The 24,973-nt window shown below is 32.1% G+C and overlaps 2 protein-coding genes across 2 annotated transcripts; both read right to left on the reverse strand.

The window, feature by feature from the left end:
- Window positions 1–10,142: 10,142 nt before the first annotated feature.
- Window positions 10,143–10,913, reverse strand: LOC131630856 (protein FAR1-RELATED SEQUENCE 9-like). Its single transcript, XM_058901601.1, has one exon. It carries the CDS (start codon window positions 10,911–10,913, stop codon window positions 10,143–10,145), a length of 771 nt encoding a protein of 256 aa, XP_058757584.1.
- Window positions 10,914–11,009: 96 nt separating this feature from the next.
- LOC131630857 (protein FAR1-RELATED SEQUENCE 5-like) lies at window positions 11,010–12,143 on the reverse strand. The gene has a single exon (XM_058901602.1). The coding sequence runs from the start codon at window positions 12,141–12,143 to the stop codon at window positions 11,010–11,012; it is 1,134 nt and encodes a 377-aa protein (XP_058757585.1).
- Window positions 12,144–24,973: the final 12,830 nt, after the last annotated feature.

Here is a 24,973-nt window from a genome sequence, read left to right on the forward strand (position 1 = left end):
TGTTGAACTCATGTTTTATTTGGATTCGTACCTTGATACTACCTTATGATTATTGTATGTTGATCATTTGTTGTTGTGCGAGGCCTTGGTGCCGAATATTTTGGATATGTTGTTATGTTTCTATTTTGGATGTTTTGAGACATGATCATGGTATGGGACATGGATCATTTATACAATGCCCGAGTATTCGTTATTTCCGCTGTGTACGCATATTCGTAATGAAATATGTTAATTAAAATATGTTATATTGATGACCAGATGAATTGTATGTTTATGGATGTATGAATGTTGGTTTTTAAAAGCTTTTAGTTTTTGAAAACGTCGTTGTGACGCCCCTTGTTTATATGCATGTTTACTCTGAGTATTTGTTTATTATTATTATTTGGGGTATTAGAAAGGGGTGTTACAATGTGCATGACACTTTTGATCATTTTCTTCTTTGATAATCTTTGTATTCATCAAAACTAGAGATAAGATGTATTCTTCACAATCTCCCCCTTTTGAGGATGACAAACTCTTAAAATTCCTGTTTTGATAAGATTGAAAGGTCTCCCGCTAAGTTGTGTGTCTCCCCCTTAATTGGTGAATTTTGCAATGATAAAGTCAAACTTTTGATGTCATTGTTTTAGTGCTTGTTTTAATCCATACAAGGATTTGACAAACTTGCACACCTTTTGTTCATTATCTAAAAGCACACAATATTTTGGTTGCTCCATGTAAATCTCCTCATCGAGATCTCTATTTATGAATGGTGTTTTGACATCCATTTGATCAAATATAAGGTCAGGCAAGGAATCTAATACAAATAATACTCTAATTGTCTTCACCCTTGCTACTAGTGTGTCAACACCTTTCTTTTGTCTAAAACTCTTGGCTACTAATCTAGCCTTGTTAGTGTTTAGCGTACCATTATTATGACACTTCCTTCTAAACACCCACTTGCATCCAATGGGTCTTGATTCTTTAGGTAGATCGACGAGTTCCCAAGTATGGTTTGATATTATTAAATCCATACGGAAACAAAATAAAATAAAATATAATTCAACACAGAAAAAAACCTTTGGCAAAACATATTCTGATAAGAATTTGTTATAGATATTATTTTGAAAACCATTATAATACAAATAAAATATATATTACACATGCCAATATATATATATATATATATATATATATATATATATATATATATATATATATATATATATATATATATATATATATATATATATATATATATATAAAGGATATTCTTACTAAGGGCCGACCCAAACAATTAAGAGGTCATGTTCTAATTTTTTAAATAGGCCTCTAATAAAATAAAATATAAATATAAAATATATACTAATTTTTCTCTTTAAAAAAATATATAAATTTTTTATTATAGTTGATATAGTGAGAAGTTAAATTTGTAAAAAAATTTATAAATTCCTATAAATATTACTATATTAAATTAGGTTAAGTTAAATTATTCAAATAAAATTTAAATATCATAGTTTATTTAATTGTAATAACTAAATCAAAATTAGTAATAAATTTACTAATTTTTGTAATATATTATGATAAAATATAATATAATAATAAATTTTTTTAAAAGTAATATATATTTTTGTAAGAAAAAAAGAAATAAAAGAAAACAATAATAAAAAAATACCGTGTATTTAATACTTCATTTTTTGAAGACTTTAAAATAAGAAAGGTTAAAAGACTTTCGCTTTGAAATTAAGTAATAAATATATGCACTAAAAAATATAATAGTTTATATTAACTGTAACACTCAACCGAGAAATCTATAATATATATATATATATATATATATATATATATATATATATATATATATATATATATATATATATATATATATATATATATATATATATATATATATATATATATATATATATATATATATATATATATATATATATATATATATATATATATATATATATATATATATATATATATATATATATATGTGTGTGTGTGTAGAGGAAGAATAATGTTGTCAAACAACGTATAAACTGGCGCATGAAGAACAATAACAATAGTGAACAAGTAATTTAAAGTAATTAAAAACAATGATCGTATATGTTATTATTGTTATTTAAGTTCTTAAACACGAGTTTAGTTTATGATATACACACATATCAATTAATTTAAAACAAATTTTTTATTTTATTTTCAGGAACTTTCCATGTGAACAATAACATTCATATACATATATCTACTATATAATATATGATGCTCATAATTTAATAATATATAGTTATGTTATGTACTGTCAAAACAAAGACGTAACACAGAGGCAATGTATATGGATAAAATGGAACTTCAAAAAAAATTGTTCCGTCATCTGTTACCGGATCTAAGTAAGAAATTATACTAGAGGTTAATTATTTTTTTTCGTACATAGGTAACACAACATTTTATAATGTTGCATTAACATATGTAATTGATTTCATCTAACTTAAATTAATATTAAATCAAATAATCATTATAAAAATTATAATATCGAAAATCACTAAAAATCATAATACCGATAATCATCCTTTAACATCAATTGTTAGTAATTTCATTTAAAATTTCGATATCATAATTTTTATGGCACTTTAATTTCTAATAAGAACAACAATAAAAACATACCTGAATTCATATTAACGATTTTGTCGTCGTGTTTTTAATTTGGATTTTCTCTAATCTCCTTGGTGCATGTTTAAAACTGAAGCCTCAGTAGCCATTATTAGAACTACTATAAGATTGTTAGAAAATTGAATTTAAATCAAATGGATCGAGGCTAGAATCGTGAGCAGAATCACTTTTCTTATAGTATTTCAAGCACTCTCAAATTTTCTTAGAGTTTCTACGCAAGATTAACACCCAGGACAATTCAGCCTTCTCAAATTTGCACAAGACGAATGAAAACTTGAATATAGCGAAGAGTGTCTGGAATTTTTGGTGAAGAGGATGTACATTTTTTATTGTGAATTTATGAATCCGGAATGAGATTTTTATAGGTCACTTTAGTATTGTTTCACAAGGTAGCGACCATTGGTAAAACAATTCCTTTTTCCAAAAGTTACAATGCTTGGCCTAGTGCAATATTTACCCAAAGTTGCATGTTTTCATTCTGCAACACTTCATGAAGTGTTGCCACCTTTCAAATTTAAAATTCAAACTCACTAGCATATTTTTCTTGTAATTTTGGAACACACTCATATTGTTAATAATTTACAACATAATTATTCAGTAATCAAAAGTATAGAAACCAAGTAAACTAACAAAATTTTAATGAGGTAGATCGAGTGTTTTTATTTACCACAGGTGTTTTGCTGTGAATTAGGAAATTATGAATGAAATTGGGAGTAAAATTTACTTACAAAACATAGTTTGAAACAAATTAGGAATGAAATTGAATTAAGGAAAATTTGTAAATTAAAACTCCGTACCTTTGATTCACAACTTGTTTTGAAAGATTTCAAAATGGGGAAAATGCAGGAAATTGAAACAACGGAGAAGAAGGCGGCGAAGGTTTAACATTGTCATAGAAAAACCAAAAAAGGAGGAAATATAGGGAGTGGGAAAGAAAGCAGAAATATTAAACATAAATGAGATATGGAAGAGATAGCTAGGGTTTAGGGTCTTGAAAAATTATCATGAAGTTCCTAATGTGCTGGATGATTGAAGAGAAAAAGAAGAGGAATGTGAAACTAAGAAGAAGAATAATTTATATAATAAGCTATGCAAAATGATAGGGTTTAGGGTGGATGATGTTGGCTTCCCAAATATTTGCATAAAAAAGAACGAAATTGAAAATAATTTAATTGGAAACTGAAATGACGCATCCTTAGATTATCCTTTTCTAGAAAAGCCATAAATATTTGGTAAGCATGTAAAGAGTTATACGGTAAAAATGATAATAATTTAATAGGAATGATTAAGGAAGCAAAATGGCAATTAAGGGTATGAATAATATTGCTTAATTAGTTTTAATTAGGGATTTGAGGTAATTTTGTTAGTAGTTTTTTCCTTATATTCATAGTAGAAGCTCGACAAAAATCTATATCACATTTTTTTTTAGTTTTTTTTTTCCATTTAGGTATTGTGAACACATTATATGGACCGAGTCCTGACAAAGTACTAAAGACAAAACTTATGAGAAAAGGCATCTTATCTCACATTTATGCTCCTATGGTAAGTTATTTCCTCAAATTTTGTTTTTAGTTTCTATCTAAGCAATTTATGATATTTTCTAATAGTTCTTAGAGAACATCCTAACTCAAAATATTGAATTTATAGGTCATTTATCAAAGTTTGAGAGATTTTGGTGTTTTTATCTCTATGATTTGTGAAAGTCGCGGAGACAACAATGTCTAAAAGATGACGACAAAAACAACAACTATGCCTTATCCTACTAAGTGGGGTCGAATACATGTATCAACTTTCTCCATAATATTCTATCAAGGACCATGCTTCTATCCAAATCATGAATCTCGAGATCTTTCTCAATAACTTCTCTGATAGTCTTTCTTAGGTCTTCCTCTCCATCTAATTGTTTGTCTTCTCTCCATCTAGTCTACCCTTCTTACTACAGAATCCACCGGTCTTCTCCTTACATGACCAAACCACCTAAGTCTATTTTCCACCATCTTCTCCACTTTAGATGATACCCTGAAAATCTCTCTAATATTTTCATTTCTAATTGTATCCTGTCGAGTCCTATTATACATCAATTGCAACATCCTCATCTCTGGTACACTTACTTTATTCTCGTGTTGATTCTTAACTGCCCAACATTTTTTCCGTACAAAAACGTTGGTCTTACCACAATACGATAAACCTTTCTCTTCACCTTGAATGGTACCTTTGCATCACATAAAACATTTGATGCCCTTCCCCATTTTGACCACCCAGCTTGAATTCGATGGTTTACATCCATTTTGATTTCTCCATCATTTTGTATTACGGACCCAAGATATTTAAACTGTGTGACTTGAGGGATACTATGGTCCCCAACTTTCAACTATAGGTTAGAAACACTTCTTATTTTTTAAACTTACATTCCATATACTATGTCTTACTTCTGCTTAGGCGAAAACCATGTGTTTTCAAAGCTCGTCTCTAAGTTTCCAACCTCTCATTTAAATCCTCCTTTGACTCTCCAAGAAATACTATATCATCTGCAAAAAGCATGCATCTCAATGCTAGCTTTTGGATATATTCCGCGATTACATCCAAAATTAAGGTAAAAAGGCATGGGCTTAAGGTTGAACCTTGATGTAAACCAATTGTAATGGGAAAATCTCCAATCTCCTACCATGTGTCTGTTCACTAGTAAATACCCCTTCATATAGATATTTTGGATAAATCGAATATACACAATCCTAATCTCTTTCTTCTCTAGGGCTTTCCACTAAATCTCTCTAGGCACTTTATTGTATGCCTTCTCCAAGTCAATAAAAATTAAGTGCAAGTTTTATTGATCCATCTGATACTTCTCCTCACGCTATAATAGATGAATTAATTATCAAAGTTGAAGAATAAGATAGTCGTTAGGATCCCAGTTTTGTTCTTGTTTTTTATAGCTCTGCCCTTTGTGGGTTTTTGTAATCACACCTTTGGGGATTTTGTAACCACTCCCTCTTGGTCTATATTATCAATTTATTTTTTTATGTTTTACTTTTAGATCCTTGTTGATTTATGTTGGCCTTAAGGTGCTCATTATGAAATCCATTGGGACGACGAGGATCTTTCACCTATGGCATGTCCATATATTACCTTATAGGTAACAAGGATCCTTCACCGAAGGTACACCATTCAATTGCTTTGTGAGAGACAAGGATTCTTCAATAATCTCTTGATCTCGCAGTTGATAGTCATATGTTATGACCATGAGATCATCGTTAAGAGGATGAATTCTGGTGACATCCTTGTTGGAGAATGTTATCTTCCAAACTTGTTTGTGGTGACACTATTCTTCCATAGTAGCTTGCATTTCTACTATAATCTACTGATCATTATCGGAACTGCTATCGGTTGATATGGTGCCTCGTGTTTATACTATCTTGAGGATGACAGTGAGGCGATTTTGATGTGAATATAGGTATGGCCTAGGTAAGTTTTACCAGAGCCCTACGGTGAGCGCCGATTTTACTTGCTAATAGTATAATAGTTCAGAGAGAGAGAGAGAGAGAGAGACTACTCACGTTGGGGTTGTAAGAGACTCTGTGTATTTATATTTAAAATTTATGGATTACCATTTACTTTAAAGGTTAAGGAATTTATAAATATTCCATGGGCCTAAATAGGAAGCGGTTTCCCTTATTCCATATAAGGAATGTAGGAGAAAAGGGAGACTAGATCCTCCACAAATCGTGGAAGAGACACATTTTCCCTTTGATTGATGCTTCTTAACCTTTACTACCTGAATACCTCGTGGGTCACGCGTACTAAGAAAAGTAGGCTTTAAATACCCGTTAAGGCGGATAAGCCCACTGTGGGTGGCTAAGCCCACTTTGGGAGACTAAGCTCGCTTTGGGCGACTAAGTCAGTTTGGGTGTTCGGCCAAACTTCCTACACTTAGTTTTCTTTTTCCATGAGCTGTTTTGTCATGGACCATTGCTTTTCAGACCTAATATAATTATCTCACTCCATTTCATTTTTCTCTTAATAGTAGATATTGATAAACTTTTCTTTTTGATGGTTTCTTGTATGATGATTTTTATGATTAACTTTGCCTTATTCAATTGTCATCATCAGAATCTCTGAAAATTTTAACCTGCACAACACATAGAACCACTCGAATTTCATGTTGTTGTTTGAAACAACCAACACTTCATCATTTTGATCTTATTTATAAAATTAGCCCTATATTCATGGATGATAATTAATCTTACTAGAGAGAAGAGAACTCTTAGCTTATGTGCGTTAGAATTTTTTTGAAATCCTTTCATGAGGGAAGAAATTTGTCTATAATAAAAGATACTTGAAATTACTCATCTAAAACCGTACCTTTAGTCAAGGACAGATCTATACATTGAATTAGGGGGGCATGTGCCCCCATTGATATTCTACTCTTACATACTATATACCAATATATGATACTAATAAATACAAGTGAGTTATTATGTCATTATCTCCGTTAAATTCTCCAAAGTAAAATGTATTACTATATGTAACATCTATCTATTGATAATATATAACACATAGTTAAGTATATCATATCCCGTCTAGAATTCCTAATTATAAATATCTGTTGAAACTCTTATGTTATATCAATATTTTAATAGATTATATCTATTTATGCATATTTTATATATTTTAAATTATAATATTTTCAATCAATAAAAATGTTTCCGTAGTCTTTGATTTAATTAAATTAATTAATGATAAATACTTATAACTTTTATTTAGATTTGAAACTGTACTCTCATAATTATGTATATTTTTTATAGGTATTGTTACTTTGTTTATAAAATATAAAAAATTCTAGTAGTAATATTTATTTTTTATAGTAATACATACTTTACATATAAAAGTAATAAATTATATTTTGAATATATTTAATTAGTATGTATATTATTAATGTAATTATATTTATATTTAAGTATCTCACAAATATAAATTTTATGAAAATATTTTATGAGTAATATAGACATAAAAATGAAAGATAATTTACTACATGCACAATTGATTTTTATGCGTCCATAATATATATAGCCCCTACATCTTAAATTTTTTAGATCCATCTCTCTCTTTAATGATGATTTTACAAGTTTTTTTTTTATTTCATGGGATTGAACCTCCACAAATTTGGCACCACTAATATGGTATTTCAGGAGGAGGTTCCCAACATCTATTTGGGCGCCAACTTCCTCACTAACCACATCTTTTTCAAAGCATCCAATATTTTTTTGGCATAATAATAATAATAATAACAATAATAATAATAATAATAATAATAATAATAATAATAATAATAATAATAATAATAATAATAATAATAATAATAATCATTTAAATCTTTATCAAATCCAATAAGGACATAATTTCTAAAATATGCTAGCCTCTGTTCCAATAACAATATATTGTTATCTTACTACATTGCATGATATTTTCTAAAACACCCTCAAGTACGATAGAAAGACCACTCTAAAAATATGTTAGTGAGACCATTCAAACCTCCGAATTGAAATTCTTTAAAGATAATATTTCCAAAAGCGATAAAAGAAAATGAGGGAAGAAGCTCATAAGTAACTCAAGGAAAAAAAGGTGAAGACAAAAACACTAGATTGTCTTAAGTTGTGTATATAGAAATACGAGTGAAACTCTATAATTGTCGGGGAACAAAGTCTATTAATTACCTATGAATGTCTAGTTCAATATAAAAATCTTTATTTGACTTGCCTATAGTCATAAAAAAAAGTTAACTCCTCACAATAAAATATAACTAAATCCAATAAGTAGAGCACATATATATGCTTGATTATCCTATATCAATAATTTCACTTTCAGTTAGTTAAAATAAGGACAAAACTTAGGTGCTGTAGCTAATATGCTTGTGGTGCTGTTACTCAATCAAATTATAACACGTGGGAAAACTAATACACGTCATACTTCTAGTTTTTAACGTTGTTAACATGTTGCAGTCCTATCCATCGCTTCGGGATAATTACGGAATGAATAGTAATTAATTTCTGAGCCGAAAAGATACGTAACACAAATTTCTTTCTTTTATCAACTCACAAGAAAACTTTCATATTCACCGACAGATTCACTTGTTACACCTTTAATGTTCTTCAACAATAAAGCAACTCTTGCTTTACTTAACATCAAACTCTTTAAAACATGTCAATATGAAAACAACTTTTTACCATCATTTATACCAACGTAACATGTTTCATTATTGCCTTAAGAATTTGTGAATGCCCCCACTGTTTTCAAATGCTTCCATTGTTAACTTTTTGCCATTCATCCATGGTTAATTGCTAAATAATTATTGAGCGATTACAAACTGTTTATTTTTTCAAAAGTGGTGAATGTTGACTTTGTGTTACTTTATTAATAATTAATTAACATAAGTTACATATCCTATCACATAAACTTATAAAAATCTGGTTTATTATGCTTCTGTTTCCAATACCCCTTTAAATAACCTTCAACATATCAGGTATTTTTTAAGTAAAACTTCTAAAGCCAATATGAATATTCAATATAAAAAAAGTATCTTTATAATATAATTAATGGTGAGATAAGATGTCATCAACAAGTTTGACATGATAATGGCTTTTACAAGGCTTTTAGAAAAGCAATTAAGCTCAAGATGCAAAAGTAGTCCTCAGTCAAGATTTCTTAGTTTACAATAGGACCAAAAAAGAATTTATATGCTTGCCTACTTCTATCCATCAAATTAAACTATTATATCAATCTTGCTGACACCCAAAGAAAAATACTAGACTCTAAGTTGAGTTCCAACCTGCAGAAAGAAAAATGCAAAATCAATCCAAGTTTTGATGTTCATAAAACAAATCAAAATTAATTCATGTGATATCAAATCAATTAAGTCGTTAAATTAGCAATTGCTTTAGTTGAACTTGAAACTTTGAAGATGAAGTCTTAGGCTCTAAGCTTGTTATGTCTGGAAACAAGGTCCTATATACACTCAACTTCGTGAATGACACAAATAAAAAGACCAAATTATTAATTTTGTTTTTTATTTTCTTTTCCTTAGTCATACATTAAATTTGTAGAAGAAGACACAAGTTTTAATGGCAATCAAAGTAAACAATGTAACATAACTTCTAAACAGAAAAGAAGACCATAATAAAACTATAAAAAACTGTATACTGAAATGCAAAAATTAAAGGCATACTTTAAGTGAAAAAAATGTAAAATAATGAAATTGTGTAGTGATAATACTAACCACTGCTCTATTAGTCCCAAATGTTAATGGTTCCTGATATCCATGTAAATCTAACACAAACTGTTCCTAATTTTCAGTAATCATTTAGAAAATTAAATACATAACAGATTGAAAAACAACATTTATAAACACAAACAGAAAACTCAATAAATGGTATACCTGTATAACGGGGAACTAGCATGATGAGTTAGAAATTTTTTCTTATGAAACTTTAATTTTAAGTTCCTTTGGCTCTTCTAGATTTTTTCTCCAAACAACTTTTAGGTCCACCTTTAAGACGAGATACACCGTCTTTCTTTTTTATACCCTTGATTTGAGATGCATCTCCATTTTTATTTGAAATAATGGATGTGTCATCTTGTCTATATTCAGTAGTTTGACAATCACTTGGTGGGAATGTTCTTTTATTTATGATACTATCAACTCCAATGGCTACTACCATCAATTTTTTTGAAAGATATGTTGAAGCGTCTACACATTCAACAGCCTTACTTGATATTTCTACTGCAACACGACACAAATCCTTAAAGCGATTTGAGACATCTAACCTTGGGTCTTCTTTGATGATTTGTCCTTTACTGTTTATCACGCATCCACTTCGAGCATCCCTAGTCCACCTCTTAAGAATGTATTTTGGAGGAATAACAATTATATTCAAATGATTAAGTACTTGAAGAGCATGACAACAAAGGATACCAATAAATTGAAAAAGTTGACAACTACACTCAATACTTTGATCTTCAGAACTAAAGGTAACCTTATGTTCTCTCATGTCTCCAAACAAACTCACCTCATATTCATATAAGTGCAACTTTTGTGTGCATTTGTTTACAACAAGATTACAAGGTTTTTCATATTCCCCACAAACTAGACGGAAAATTGTTGGTGTGTAGACATCTCTTGCATTTTTCAATAACATGATATTCATACTTAGTGGTGGCGTCTTCTGACTCATTTCATAGTTAGACTCTATTTCTTTATATCGCATGTCTTCTAGCAACCTATCAAAGTTCCTGAAAAATTCTAATATATTGAAGGTGGGCTTCATGTAAAGCCTTAAACGACCATTAAAACTCCCGCTTAATTATGTTGTTGTAGCACCAGCAGAAAAACCATGTCTTCCATATACTAAAGCCCATTTTTCTTTCTTCTTGAAGAAATCTTGCATCCATTTATTTTGATGAAGGTTGTGTCTTTCAAGTAATGACTCCCAAGCATTAAGAAAGTCATTCTCATATTGACATTCATAAATACAACTTCGCAACTCTTTAGCAAAAGAATTTGATCTTTTGAAGGCATGATTAACATTTTTTAGTGCATTTTGTAATAAATTCCACACACATAAACGATGATATGATTCCGGAAAAACCTCTGAAATTGCCTTACCCATTGCAGGATCTTGATATGTGAAAATAGTCTTCGGTTTTTTACCACAAACAGTCTTAAGAAAAGTTCTAAACAACCACCCACATGATTCAGCTGTTTCATCGTACAACAACGCAACACCAAATAAGACACTTTCTCGATGATGATTAAATCCAACGAAGGGAGAAAATGGTCGTAAATTTCGATTAGTGCGATAAGTAGTATCAAAACACACTACATCTCCAAAATGAGCATAATCCGCAACCATTTTAGCATCCGCCCAAAAAATATTTGTTATTTGGTTATCAATATCAAGTTGAATCTCATAAAAAAATGATGAATTCTCTGTTTTCTTTGATTTAAAATAATGAAGCATAGTGTATGCCTCACCTTCTTCCATTTCCTTCATCCTCTTAGAACTCAAATGATTGCTAATATCTTTAGCAGTGCAACCAACATTCTCTCTTCCTCCAACTTGGCGACTTAGAAATTCAAAAATTAACTTCTGACGAATACCAGATCGACTTGCCATTTCAACCTCTGTGGCTTGAGCAACTGAAATCCTCCTTTGAGATGGTAATTTATGTTTACTTTTAGGAGTTGCAAGCTCGTGATTATGATCTCTCACAAAAGATGTAACAACATATTCTCCGCTTGATACTCGACTAATGACCAAGTGAGAAAAACAACCAGTTCGAACTTCTTTTCGAGTCATTTTTCCTTCATAATCTTTGATTTTCTTGAATCCTTCTTTAAAACAAACAAATTTTCTAGATATCACTATCTCTTTATCTGATTTGCTAGTATTTCTCCAATCTTTTCTAATGCTAAAACCAACAAATCCAGCATACATATTATAAAATCTATATGCATGATCTTCAGACTCAAACCTCATCCCAACATATGGAATTATATCTTCCTGAGTCACTTCATGCTCAACATTATCCTTCCATTTAACTATGAATGATAATTTCACAGAGGAAAAAAACTTATCATTAAAATACTATATTTACAATACCTTCATCAATCATAAAAATCGAAAAATATTTACCGGTAGAATCCAAGGTTGCAGGAGCGTTATTATTATCTGTTGATCCATTGATATTATTGCTTTCAAATACTCCGCATTGTTGATAGGGGGAATTAGTGACCCATTTTCTTTAGTTATGTTGGACAAATCCCTGAAATAGTTGAACCCAAGGTGTCTATAATCACGTAATCAAATGCACGCTAAACTAGGAGGCAAAACTTATTAATTTGTAATTATTATTTCCCCATGAAAATGCTATTGAATAACAGCAAAATGTGATGAAAAATGCAAAATGTGATAACTACATGAAGCCCTTTATCTCCAATACAACAACAACCTTTCAATCTTTTTTACATTACAAGAATATGATGAACAAGACTATTATTTTCCCATGAAAATCTGCTATTGAGTAACAACAAAATATAATGAAAAACTTCATATAGTCAGTCAAACCATTTCAATTACCACAAAACACTTAACGTTTACGAACCAACATATCCTTCAATTTGAATAAAAGAAATAATGGACTTCCAAACTGAATAAGGGGGACTAACTTTCTTCATTTTCTTTAAAATTAAGAACATAAACAAAAATCAACAGATTTATCATTCTTTTTTATTCACCTTTCAATTTACTATAATTTTTTGATCTATCTACACAAACAAACAAAAAACTACAACTAAAATAGTAAAGTATGGAGAGAAAAGTTTCAAGACCTGTTGATGGTGCTCTCCCTAAATTCTTTTTCTGAGATATTCCTTCTTGAGAAACCAATCTTCCCCAAATTCAGTGTAGATTTGATTATCAAACTTTCTTTTGATGATACAAGAGCTTGTATCATTACCAATTTAGCAAGTTAAGAAAGAGTAAAATTTTATCCAAAGATTTCTTTTGCTTTACCCAAAAATTTCTTGTGTTTCAATGGAACTTTTTAGTCACAGTGATAAGAGTGAGAAGTGATAAAAAGTTAGGTTATTGCTCTTGTTATTTTTTACTTTGTAATTATAACGGAAAGTTAAAGAGCATCGTAGCACGTTAACAGCTATGAGTGTAAGAAGTATGACGTGTACTAGTTTTTCCACGCGTTATAATTTGATTGAGTAACAACACCACAAGCATATTAGCTACAACACCTAAGTTTTGTCCTTAAAATAATACTAATAACCTAATTTTCAAGTAATAATTCAAGTAATTAAGATTTAAGAGACTTACACAATCAACTACCTAACTAAGAATATAACATGCTTATTAATACCCTTAATTACCCTTCTTTAATTTTAACTTTTCACTAAAAAATGTCCATAATGGTAATTTGCTAATTCAAATTTTATTTACACCAATCAGATTTCACCATTCTTCCAAGTGACACACTTTTTCCGTTTAGGGTTCTTTTCTAATACCATCGTGTTTTTGGGACATTTCTTAAACCCGGGTAACAACCCCCCCTCTCTCTCTCTCACTAATTTTGTACAATATCATCTCTCTCCAACATCTTCTCTTTTACCTCTCTTCTTTTTTAGACCTGACTCTTCCCTCCTCTTTCTTCTTCTTCCTTTCATCAATCTCCACCGATTAAGCTTAATCTCCGCCGATGAGTTCATTTCCTCCTTTTTACAACCTTTTCATTTTCTCCATAAGAACCTAATCAACCCTTCTCTTCTAATTTTTCAATCCTCGTCATCGACCTAGCCAAATAACCCTTTAATCTCGGACAAAAACTATGGGAAAGAAGCGAAATTCCATCGCCACAAGTTCCGTTTAGTTCTCTTTATGTTGTTGTTTCTGTTTTAAATGTATTTAACTGTCATATTCTTCCTTAATTTTTGTCAACAAATGACATTGCAACAATGTCGACACGTAGATTATTAGCATATTCTTTTTAACTTTCTCCGTTTTGCCATGTTTGTGGGTTTAGAACATTGATAGTTACTTTAATTTGTTTGTGTTTTTCATATCTTCTCGTTGTTTGTGTTTGTCACTGTTTTCCATTGAAACCTTATATCCGTTGACTGTGTACATATTTTCGGTAATTTGATTTAAACCGTTTTGATTTGTTGAAAGGTTTAGAGTTTACCCCTTATTTTGCATATTTGTTATCAAGTTACTGTTAAAATGGAAGAAAAGATGACTCTTATTATGGTTGGTTAGCACTAACGTTTGAATAATTTTAGTTTTGAGGAATGAGTAGGTTTCTATGGGAGTTTCTTCAAGTTATAGATATTCAAAGATTCAATCTTTGGCAGTTTTCTATGTTTCTTAGAAAAATTGTTGGTGGGTTTGTGACATTTTGACGATTAAGTTCTTGGGTTGATAACAAATGGTCTATTGATTATAATTGGGAGAAAAAGTTGAGTTTTTTTGTCTGAAAGAGATAGAAAGTTGATTTAAGTTTCTGGGTATGTTTTTGTTTCATATTGATAATTTATAATTACATGATTCAATAATTTTGAATCTCTCTTATCATGGTTGTGGTAACAACTCCTGTGCTAGCAACAATACAAAGAGCAGGTTCTATGAGTTCAGTTCGCGAAGTCGGGGGAAAATTTGAAGAGGGACCTAGTACTATTGTGGCTGATGAGGCAATCTATGTTGTTGTATCAAAGGATTTAAAAGAGAGTAGGGTGAATCTGATATGGAAAATTCATAACTCTGGTGGAAAGAGGATTTGTATCCTCTTTGTTCATCATTCCAAGACTAAAATTTTCTATAACATAAAATAATTTCTCTTCTGTGAATCCAGTCATCATAAGCACTAACTATGCACAATAAAACAAAAGTGAAATCCACTAAATATAGTACATACCGTGTTTGACGATCCTAGATCAATTTCTAATTTTAATTAATTTAAAATACAAATCATGTAATTTATAATTATAAGTAATTGAGACTTAAATTACTTACCAATTAAATTTAGGCTTTGGATTTGCTAACTTTACTATTGGGTACCTTTGGTACCTTTAGGGTGTGTTTGTTTCATGGATAGAAAATATATTCCCGGGAATATGACATGGGATACAATAATCCCATGTTTGTTTCAAGTTTTTTAAAATTGTTTCCAGGTACTTTTTATTCCCAGGAATTATTTTACACATGACGTTTCTTATACTTATTCTCATGTATAAAGGATGGGAATCCAACATTCCTATGAGAATAAAATTAAATAACTACAACTTCTCACTAGTATTTACATTGATATTTATTTTTAATTTTTATAATTTTAAAATTAAATAAAATATGTAAAGTTCCTAGGAAATATTATTTTTAGCGAAACACATAGATAGGAATATTATTTCTAGGAATAAGAACCCTGGGAATATGATTCCAAGGAATGTTATTTCATAACTTGAAACAAACACACCCTTAGTATAAGTTAGAGCATAAATGCATGATTAAAAAATATTTAATTAAAAGAAAGTGAATAGTTAAGTAACATGTATTAATAGGCACAAAGTATAAAATTTCAAAGTCAGCCAATCCTTTCCCTTAAATTTATCAATGTTTCAGATAATTTGAACATTATAAAATGAATAATTGTATAAACAAGGAATGAAGAAATTTTTGGATCTGGGAGGGAACAAATAGGCATCTGTCTGATGGGATTCCACCGAACTATAATTTTAGTTTTCAATTTCGTTGTTTTAATCACTTTAAATTTTAATATATTTCTATTTTGTAGGTTTTTTAATAAATATTCCTCAGACTGTTGGAACGGGCCAAACCAAGCTGAAATCATCCTAACCTAACAAATTTTATAAATATTAAAATATGTTTTGTCATTAGGTTTCCAAAATTTTAAGAATCTAAGGCATAATTTAGCATTAGGGAACGAAAAAACGATGGCTACCATTATGGATCCATTTCTAATCTTGTAAGTTTGATCTCTTGATTTTCAATTGTAATATCCATGAATACCTCAAGGATGAATAACTATTTCTCTTAAATTATGTTCCCCTTAGATGATTTTACCTTTACAATTTGAATCAATATGATATTTCGTGATTGTCTCTATAATGAGCTACAATTACAAAATTAGATAAGTTTATTTAAGTTTAATGTTTTCTTTCATCTACAAAATTTGGAGGATTGATTTAAATGACAATGAGACTTAATTGGAGTTTGTAGCTCCAACTAGTGAAAGTATGAGATTGTGATGATTTATAGAGCCTATGAAGGAATAGTCTCAACAATTAATCTAGTTTCACGTGTTGTAAAACCTTGTCATTTGCAACTTTAATTCCCATGACATAGGGGTTCCTCGGATGAAGCAGGTTACTTGGTGAACATTTTTTGGGTAACCGTGTTTTGTAAAATAGTCTTCTTATTTACACTCAATAAAACATTCGTTTACTGTGATTTTACTGTCTCAAAACCTCTGGGGGTATCTTCATACAAAGCAAATTACTTGGTCATCATTTCATTGATTAACCGTGTTTTTGTAAAAGGCCATACTAAAAATTGAGTCACTATATGTTTATTCTAGGGTTTATCACGATAAGGGGAGATGATTCAAGTGGAGAAATTAAGTGTCTTTATCATTATCTTATTTGACCATTAGATCAACTTTTTAGTCTTACAATTAGTCACTACCGTTCTATGCACCCCCTCGTTATTGATACAATACACATTAAAATCACAAGTACATTCGCCTTGTACTTGTACGAAGTTAATTCAATCTTGAGATATGATAATTTACTTACCACCTTATGGTTTTTGTTTGAACAACTACTCGATCACAACTTCATCAAGGCAACAGAAGGAGTTTGTACTTTATACTAATATGTCATTTTGTTGATAATTTTATATTTTCTATTTTATTTTTCACTTTTTATTTTATTCTACTTGATACTAATATGGGTATTTTTTCTTGTTTAGTTTATATATAATGCACGATCAGAAGATTTGCAGTTTGATCCTGAAATTGAAAGAACCACAAGAGAAATCTAATAAGCTACTCATGAAGACTGGCAGTGAATGGAGAATATGATTGAACTATCTTCTTATACTTGCTCTTGGAGATTTCAAATGACAAACATCCAAATAAGAAGGGGCTTTCGGATTCCAAAAGAAAAATCTATGATGTTTTGATTCAGAAAATAATATGCTTTTAGGATCAAGAGACAACTTGATACCACTGAGAGTATTTGCTTGTTTAGTTTATGCGTAGTGCACGATCGAAAGATTTTCACTTTGATCTAGAAAATTAAAAGAGCTGCAAGAGAAATCTGATAAGCTACTCATGAAGCTAAGCAACAAGTGAAAAATATAATTGAACCAATTGTCTATACTTACTTTCGGAGATTTTGGATGATAGACAGCCGAAGAAGAAGTGGCTTATGAATTCCAACACAAAAATTCATGTTATTTCGGTATAACAAATATTATGCATTCAAGATTAAGAGACAACCCATTGGATATAAGTTCTCTGATATACCATTATAAGCACTTGGAAAGATTTAGACAAACATGTAAGTGAAGGCCAAAAGAGACTTGGTTTGTTTGCCTTACGCTTACATGACAAGGTAAAAACTAAATATAAAAACTATAGAGTGGGACGATAACTGCCTGAGTGAGATTGAAAATTTGTATCTTGAGAGGTTATACTCAATAAACAAGTGTGTGGAAAAGTTGGTTGACATTACAGGGTTTGAGTAATGAGAGGCTGAATCTCTCTATGGCACAAAAGAAAGGTACATGTTAATGATTAAACATTGTCCTTCACATAACATTGATGATTTGGCGCAAGTATAATACTTTACAAAAACGTTTCATGGAGACACAATACTACTCTTAGATGCTTCAATTGGAGGCACCATGCTGACTAAATTTGTTGCAGACGTTAAGAAATTGATCAAGAACATGTTCTAGAATGAATATCATGCACTGTCTGATAAATATTAGAAGAAAAGGAAATGGATCAGTGGAAACTCAACATGACTTGCTAGTGAGTCACAACAAGTGAAAGTACAATTGTCGAGAGTCAGACTCAACATGTTCATTATGCAAATAATATGGTGAAGGTAATGAAAATTGCCAATGCAACTCGAGAGGGTACATAAAAAAAAGAAGCAAATTTTACGGGGAATTTTCAAAGGAATAGCGCATTCTCAAGCCCTTATACACAAGTCTAGAGGAATAATCCAAATTTTAAATGGAGGGATAATCATGTTCAAGTGCAACATCATCAAAATGAAAATGAGAACCAGAATCCGAGACCATAATAACAACAACATTCAAATCAACATCATTAATAGTCAAATAGTCAACAATAACATAGTTAGATAAATTCACAACCATCTCACAAAGACAACAACAAAGATATACCATAATGACAACCAACAACAACATCGACAGATAAATTCAAGCTAGATATCATACCCCAAAATTTGCCCATTACATTTTCATACTCAAGCTCATTTGAATATCAAAGTCTCAATACTCGACTGAGTATACACTCTCCTAAACAACAGCCTTCCAACTAGGGTTTTGCCTTTCTCAAAGAAAAGTCAGGTTCTTATCCCTCCAATGGAATCCATGGCCTCTCATATGATTCAAATGATCCTTATACCAAGTTTCAAGCTCTGATTCAAAAGATTGCTCACCCAATATCCCAAACAATCAATAATCGACTAGTTGACCTAAAAGTCAAACTATGGTCAAACCACAGTCAAAACTTATGATTTTTTGACATTATGAAGTATCATTCATCATTTGATCAAGGATTGATCATGATGCATCAAGGAAAGCTCAGAAATCATCAAAGTACAAGTTACTAAATTAGGTTTTTAAACGGAAAGTCAACCCATCTTTGACTGGCCATAACTCTCTCATACTTTATTAGAAATTCCTCAATTAAAGCTTATTTTGAAGGAAATTGAGTTCTCTACAACTTTGTCTCTCACAAGCCAAGGCCAGAAATGCACCATTTGGGAGATATGAGCCAATACATTACAGGTCCTCCAAAAAGTCAATGGAAACTCCTTTTGGATCAAAGCTCATAACTTGTGCATGGAATATTTAATTGAGATGAAACCAAAAGCATCATTTAGAGGACACTATAAGCTTTCTAAAAAGCTCAAGAACACTTCCATACAATAAAAAATGAAGGAGTTATGGCTTGCACAAGTTGGGCGAAATTCAAGAACATGAAACCCTAATTGGACAATTTTGAGTTTCTTGATTAATGGGCCTAAGTGCTGGACTTCAAACATGATCTTGACCTAAATGAGTACCTATAAACCCGTTCCCACATTTTTATAATTTTTACTTATATTTATTTGGATTTTATTTAATTAAAAAGCAAATAAATTAAATAAAAATATAAAATTATGGAATCAATTCATATGGCTTTGTTGTTAATCATTGGAGAGGCCCAAATAACCACCATTAAAGGTCCAAAAACATGTAGCCCTTGCCATGAGAGATATTATACAATTTTAGAAAGAAATACATGGTTTTCCTTAAAATTTTCTTTCTCTTCATAACCTAAAGTCCAAACCCACATGCTTGACCTAATGCCTCCAATATATATATATATACACCAGTCCTAATGAGAGGGTGACGAAAAATCTGGTGAAGAGCATAAGGGTTTAGAGCTCCCAAAATTCTCAAAAAACTCACAAACTAGGGCAAGAATTTACTCTCAAGGCAGCCACTTTTAATCGATATCATTCGTTCCAATCTCCTCCTGAGAGGTCAAAGAGTAAGTGGTGGTCGTGAGGTATGATTAAAACAACCTGAAATGCATGCCCCATGATTCTTCATGTTCATGCATGTATGATCTTCGTTTTCTCATATTTGCTTCGATTTAATAGAAACTAACAGTGCTAATAGCTTCCTATGATCCATTAGAATAGCTTTGAACAATCGCAGCAGGTTTTTCATGGTTGGAAATTGATTCACCATTGTTAGGGCATACCTTTTGGAAGCTTCGAAACCGGTGATACAACGACCGTCACCTCAAACTAATAGTCCCAATGGATTCACAGCCCTCGAATTAGGGGGATAGGACTCTTTGTTCGCGTTTGTATTTGATATCTTGCAGGTTCAAGATCGTGATAAGGGAAAGCTTCGGATTCATACAATTCCGCGGGTAAATGTGTTGCAGAAGGCGCAACAAAATCCGCAGGTAGGGAACGATGAAGAAGACGATGCTGACCAGGCAGGGGAACGCGTTGTGATTGGTTCGTAGACGACGCTCTTTTATCTCACCACGGGTGGCACAAACTGGCTGGACAGTCAACGAATCTCCCCTCTCTCTCCACTTCTAATTCGTTAGTCAACACACGCAGGGGCCCACTCTTACTCCAATATTTGACTTTCTTTGAATATTCCACGCGGCAGGCCTTACGAAGCTCACAGTAGACCAACGCCTCTAATCTAGCGTATGTTCAACAAGCGAGATCCAAAGGCCACTGTGATGCAGGTCCATCATGCACCCTCAAAGATGCACCACACATAATCCAGAGCTAAGTTCTCTTTATTTTATTTTTTTATTTATTGTATTTTATTTATTTTTAGTTCTAATTTATTAATTACTTTTCTTTTTCTTTTCTTTTATTTATTTAACTTATTTTATTAAAACATTTTACTTTATTTTATATAACAATTTATTTTTTAACCGAAAACCCGATTTTTCTTATAACATTAAAAATAATTGTTTTTTTAGTTTTCTTAAGCTGATAATTATTTTAGGGTAGTAATTTAATCTTAGGCTAATTAAATTTATTTAATGCCTTAAACCCTGATTCTATCATGATCACTAATCAATGTTGTTGGTAGGTGTTATCCACTAACGCATTTTTAATCCTTATAAACCTTTTGGGTCACAATAAGTTTTCTTAAATAACCCTTTTAGGTTCAGGATCAGGGTTTGTAAACTTTTTAGGGTTTGTAGATCTTTTATCAATTAGGGTTTAGATCAACTAATACACTAACCTTTCTTTTCTTCATTCTTAATTTTTTCAGGGTTAATCAAAGGTTCTTCAGCCACGCGCCATCAATCAAAAGCTAAGTTTCTGACTGTCTCTTTGTTTAATTATCATTTTAATTGTTTATTTTGCCTTTTGCCCAAAATAGGGTTTATTTCAAATAGTCAATGAATTCCTCATACACTCACCCCTATTATTTTCCGTTTAATTCTCAGATTTTCAGAGTCAATAGAGGGTTCGAGGAAGATCAAGGCATTCAAAGATAATTAAATTAATTATTTATCCCTCTTATTTTCTGCTTTTTATTTCCCCTTCCCCGCAGGTGTTTATTGTAATAGCGTAGGAAATTTTATTTCTGCCTTTATTTTAATTGCTTGGTTAGTAATTTAGGGAGTGATAACCATGAATTGAACCTAGATCACTAATTTACAAGATAAATGTCATCGAAGTTAACCACATGATTGTGCACCCACACACATTTAGGGTAACCCCTCTTGTTGCCTGTTGCCTTATATTGTTGCCTTGTTGCCTTAATTTTGTTGCCTTAAAATAGTCAAGTCCCTCGATTCCGAGGATACCTAAAGCAATGTTGCCTGTCCTTCAAAGTTATTGAAACTCCCTCGAGGTTGCCTTATAAAGAATAATTGTCCCAATTGCTAAGGTATCCTCGCATGATGCCTAAAAGAATAATGACTATTATATCCTTCCCTTAGACTACCTGCCCTCTTTATGGTAGGGACAGTCTTATGGCGAACGATAATTTTCGATGGCCCTTCCACATCCAATTGAAAGACTTCCTGCCCTCTCATGGTATGGATAGACCCTTTCGCCTGAAAAGCTAAAAGAACGAATTTTAAAACTTAGGGTAGTTGCTATTAATTGCTTGCTCTTATTTCAAATTCAAATCAAAATATTTTCCCACTTCTTTTCAAAATCAAATTAAAAAAGACTACGCTTATTTACAAGCTAAAGTTCTTCTTCAAAGTTTCTACTACTCACACCCCACTTTTCAAACAATTCAAACATTTTGAAAACAAAGTGAGCTAAGCAATTAAGAGCCCATGGATAACCATGGATGCAAAGGGAGCTTTACACCTTCCCTTTGTATAACTTACCCCCCGAACTCAAAATCTTTTAAAAGGTATTTTTTTGTTCTTTTTGCCTTTCTTATTGGATAAAATAAAAGTCGATGGCGACTCTTGCTATCCGCAACATTTCGAATAAAGTCAGTTCACCGTATTACAGAGCTGGCGACTCTGCTTAGGATCACTTTAAATTTGTTTGATTTGATTGCTTTATCTTTAAAGGCTGTTTTGGGTATTCTGCTGTGTGAAAGATCCTACACCCGGATCTAGTGCACCTTAGGTATGTGGCATTGGACCAAGGAGGCTGTACGACATGTATCGTCATGGTTGAACTGGTGGCCACCGTTAGTGCGACGCTTTGGTTTGTCCTGATGGCCCTTGAATATGATCGAGGAGACATTTGGCTTCCGCGTGGTGTCATAAGCACTAATTCGCCCTTAGAACCTTAGTTGAACTTGACTTTGGCCTAAAGGAAGTAGCGAGATGGCTGGCTTTGGATTCCTGACTGAAGCCGGTTGATACTCGATGCTACACTCATTGAGATTGGACTCTAGGGATGCTTTCGGCTGGCCGATCGAGCGCCATGTTGAGACAATGCCCGCGAGAAAGATCAGGGATATGAGCACCATAGAACCCGTTTACTATTCTAGGACAGGTTGAACCAACTAAACGTCAGTGGGAAGGGTACTTACCTACGAACTTCAAGCAAGCCTCTAAACCTAAGGGCACTTGTGTGACTTGTTTGTGTTTGCTACTAACCTTTGTTTCCTTGCAGGTTTTGTTAAAGCACGTATTTACCCTTACTATCTCACGCTGTGCATAATAAACTGCATTCGCATAACATCATGACATCATGACATCATAAGCATAACATGATTTAACTAACCCTGTCAAGGATCTTAGGGATTTAGGGCGCATAATTTCAGGTACTCCTATCAAGGACTAACTTCCTAATCAAGGGGCAAGAGGATTTATTTTCCTCTAGCCACATACCTTCCAATTCAAAGGCTTAGCGCCTACCAAGGGGCAAGAGGATTTATTTTCCTCTAGCCATGTACCTTCAAATTCAGAGATATCCCAAATCAGAGGCGATGACCCACTCGATATGGTGAGCTTGATTCTCAAAGAAGGATGTTCCAAGACGAAAGTCAGAGTTCTTCAGACAAGGCTGTGACCAATTTAATTTCTTTATGTCGTGAACTAAATTTCCTAAAGAACCTTGAAAGCATTGCATTTGCATTCATAACATCGCATAACAAGTTTCTCACAACAGATATCTCATCCTCTCTTGCTGTTTACTTCAGCACAGATAGATTTCGAGCAATCAGTCAAACACCTTCAGGCTCAGAACATCCAATCCAAAACTTTGATTCTGAACTTAGCCAAGGGGCAAGAAGAATTGAAGGCACTCCTATTCCTGGGTACAATTACAATGCGAGATGTGCTTATTGTTCGAACAATCTTGGTCATGACACTAAGGATTATGGACCATTGAAGCATAAGATTCAAGGCTTAATCGATGACAAGATCATTGATTTCATTTCACCTGAGGAACCTCATATAGCTGATGTTGTGCACAACTAGAAAGGCCGTAATGAACGCAACCAATCTGTTGGGCAGTTCTGATCTCTACACCATATCACAACAACGACGTAAGCCATATGCACCTAAGCGTCAATTCACCAAAAATTAATATGACATTGGCTCAAGCATTACAACATCTGTTGAAGATCGAATTGATTACTCTGAGGGACCCTCCTAAGAATCCTAACACTTCCACTCCTGTCTATAAACTCAATGTGAAGTGCGCGTACCATTCCAACAGTCCTGGACATTACACAAACAATTTCCGGACATTGAAGAATAAGAATCAAGATCTGATCGATGACGGGGAACTCAAATTCAACCCTCCTGAAAACTCCTATGGTGATCACCGCTACTATGCCTAGTCATGACAAGACTGATTGACGTCTAGACGGATGAACTTTTGGATCATTAGATCTACTTTCATTTGCAAGTTTCTTTTCTATTTGTTTAAACATTTGACTCATGATAGACATTATCTGTTTTAATAATCATCATCAGTGCATTGCATATGTTTGTCTTGAATAAATTATTTCGCTATCACTCATTTTAAATTATGTCTTTACCTTGCATATGTTTTGTGATATTCAACTCCTGCTAAGCCGTAAGCCTTTAAAGGGAGGATGACGAAAATGATAACGCAACCTCATACTATATGCTTTTGAACAGACTATGCTGACGATGTACAGGCATTGTTTCAATTCCTAAACAGTGGAGATATAAGGATGTTAATCCCTCGTCAACCCCTTTGAGCCTAAGGAGTAGAAGTTTTCTTTCCTGCACAATCTAAAACCCTTAATCATAACCTGGGGCAGGGTAGTTACTCAGTTAACTCAATTATCTTAGCTGCTGTCTACACGAATAATGATGGGTTCCCTCAACCATTAAGTCAGGCAGTCAATATCCACCAAAAAGAAAAAACTGTTAAGTCAAAACCTATGAAGGAGACTTATCAAAAAAAGAAACATCCCGCCGACTGTAACCTTAAAATAAACAGATCAGGCAAAAGTTAGGGATAACAAAATCAATGTCAAAAAAGAGGTCACTACAAATCCTC

Source organism: Vicia villosa, unplaced genomic scaffold (assembly GCF_029867415.1).
Source record: "Vicia villosa cultivar HV-30 ecotype Madison, WI unplaced genomic scaffold, Vvil1.0 ctg.000745F_1_1, whole genome shotgun sequence".
Taxonomy (NCBI): domain Eukaryota; kingdom Viridiplantae; phylum Streptophyta; class Magnoliopsida; order Fabales; family Fabaceae; genus Vicia; species Vicia villosa.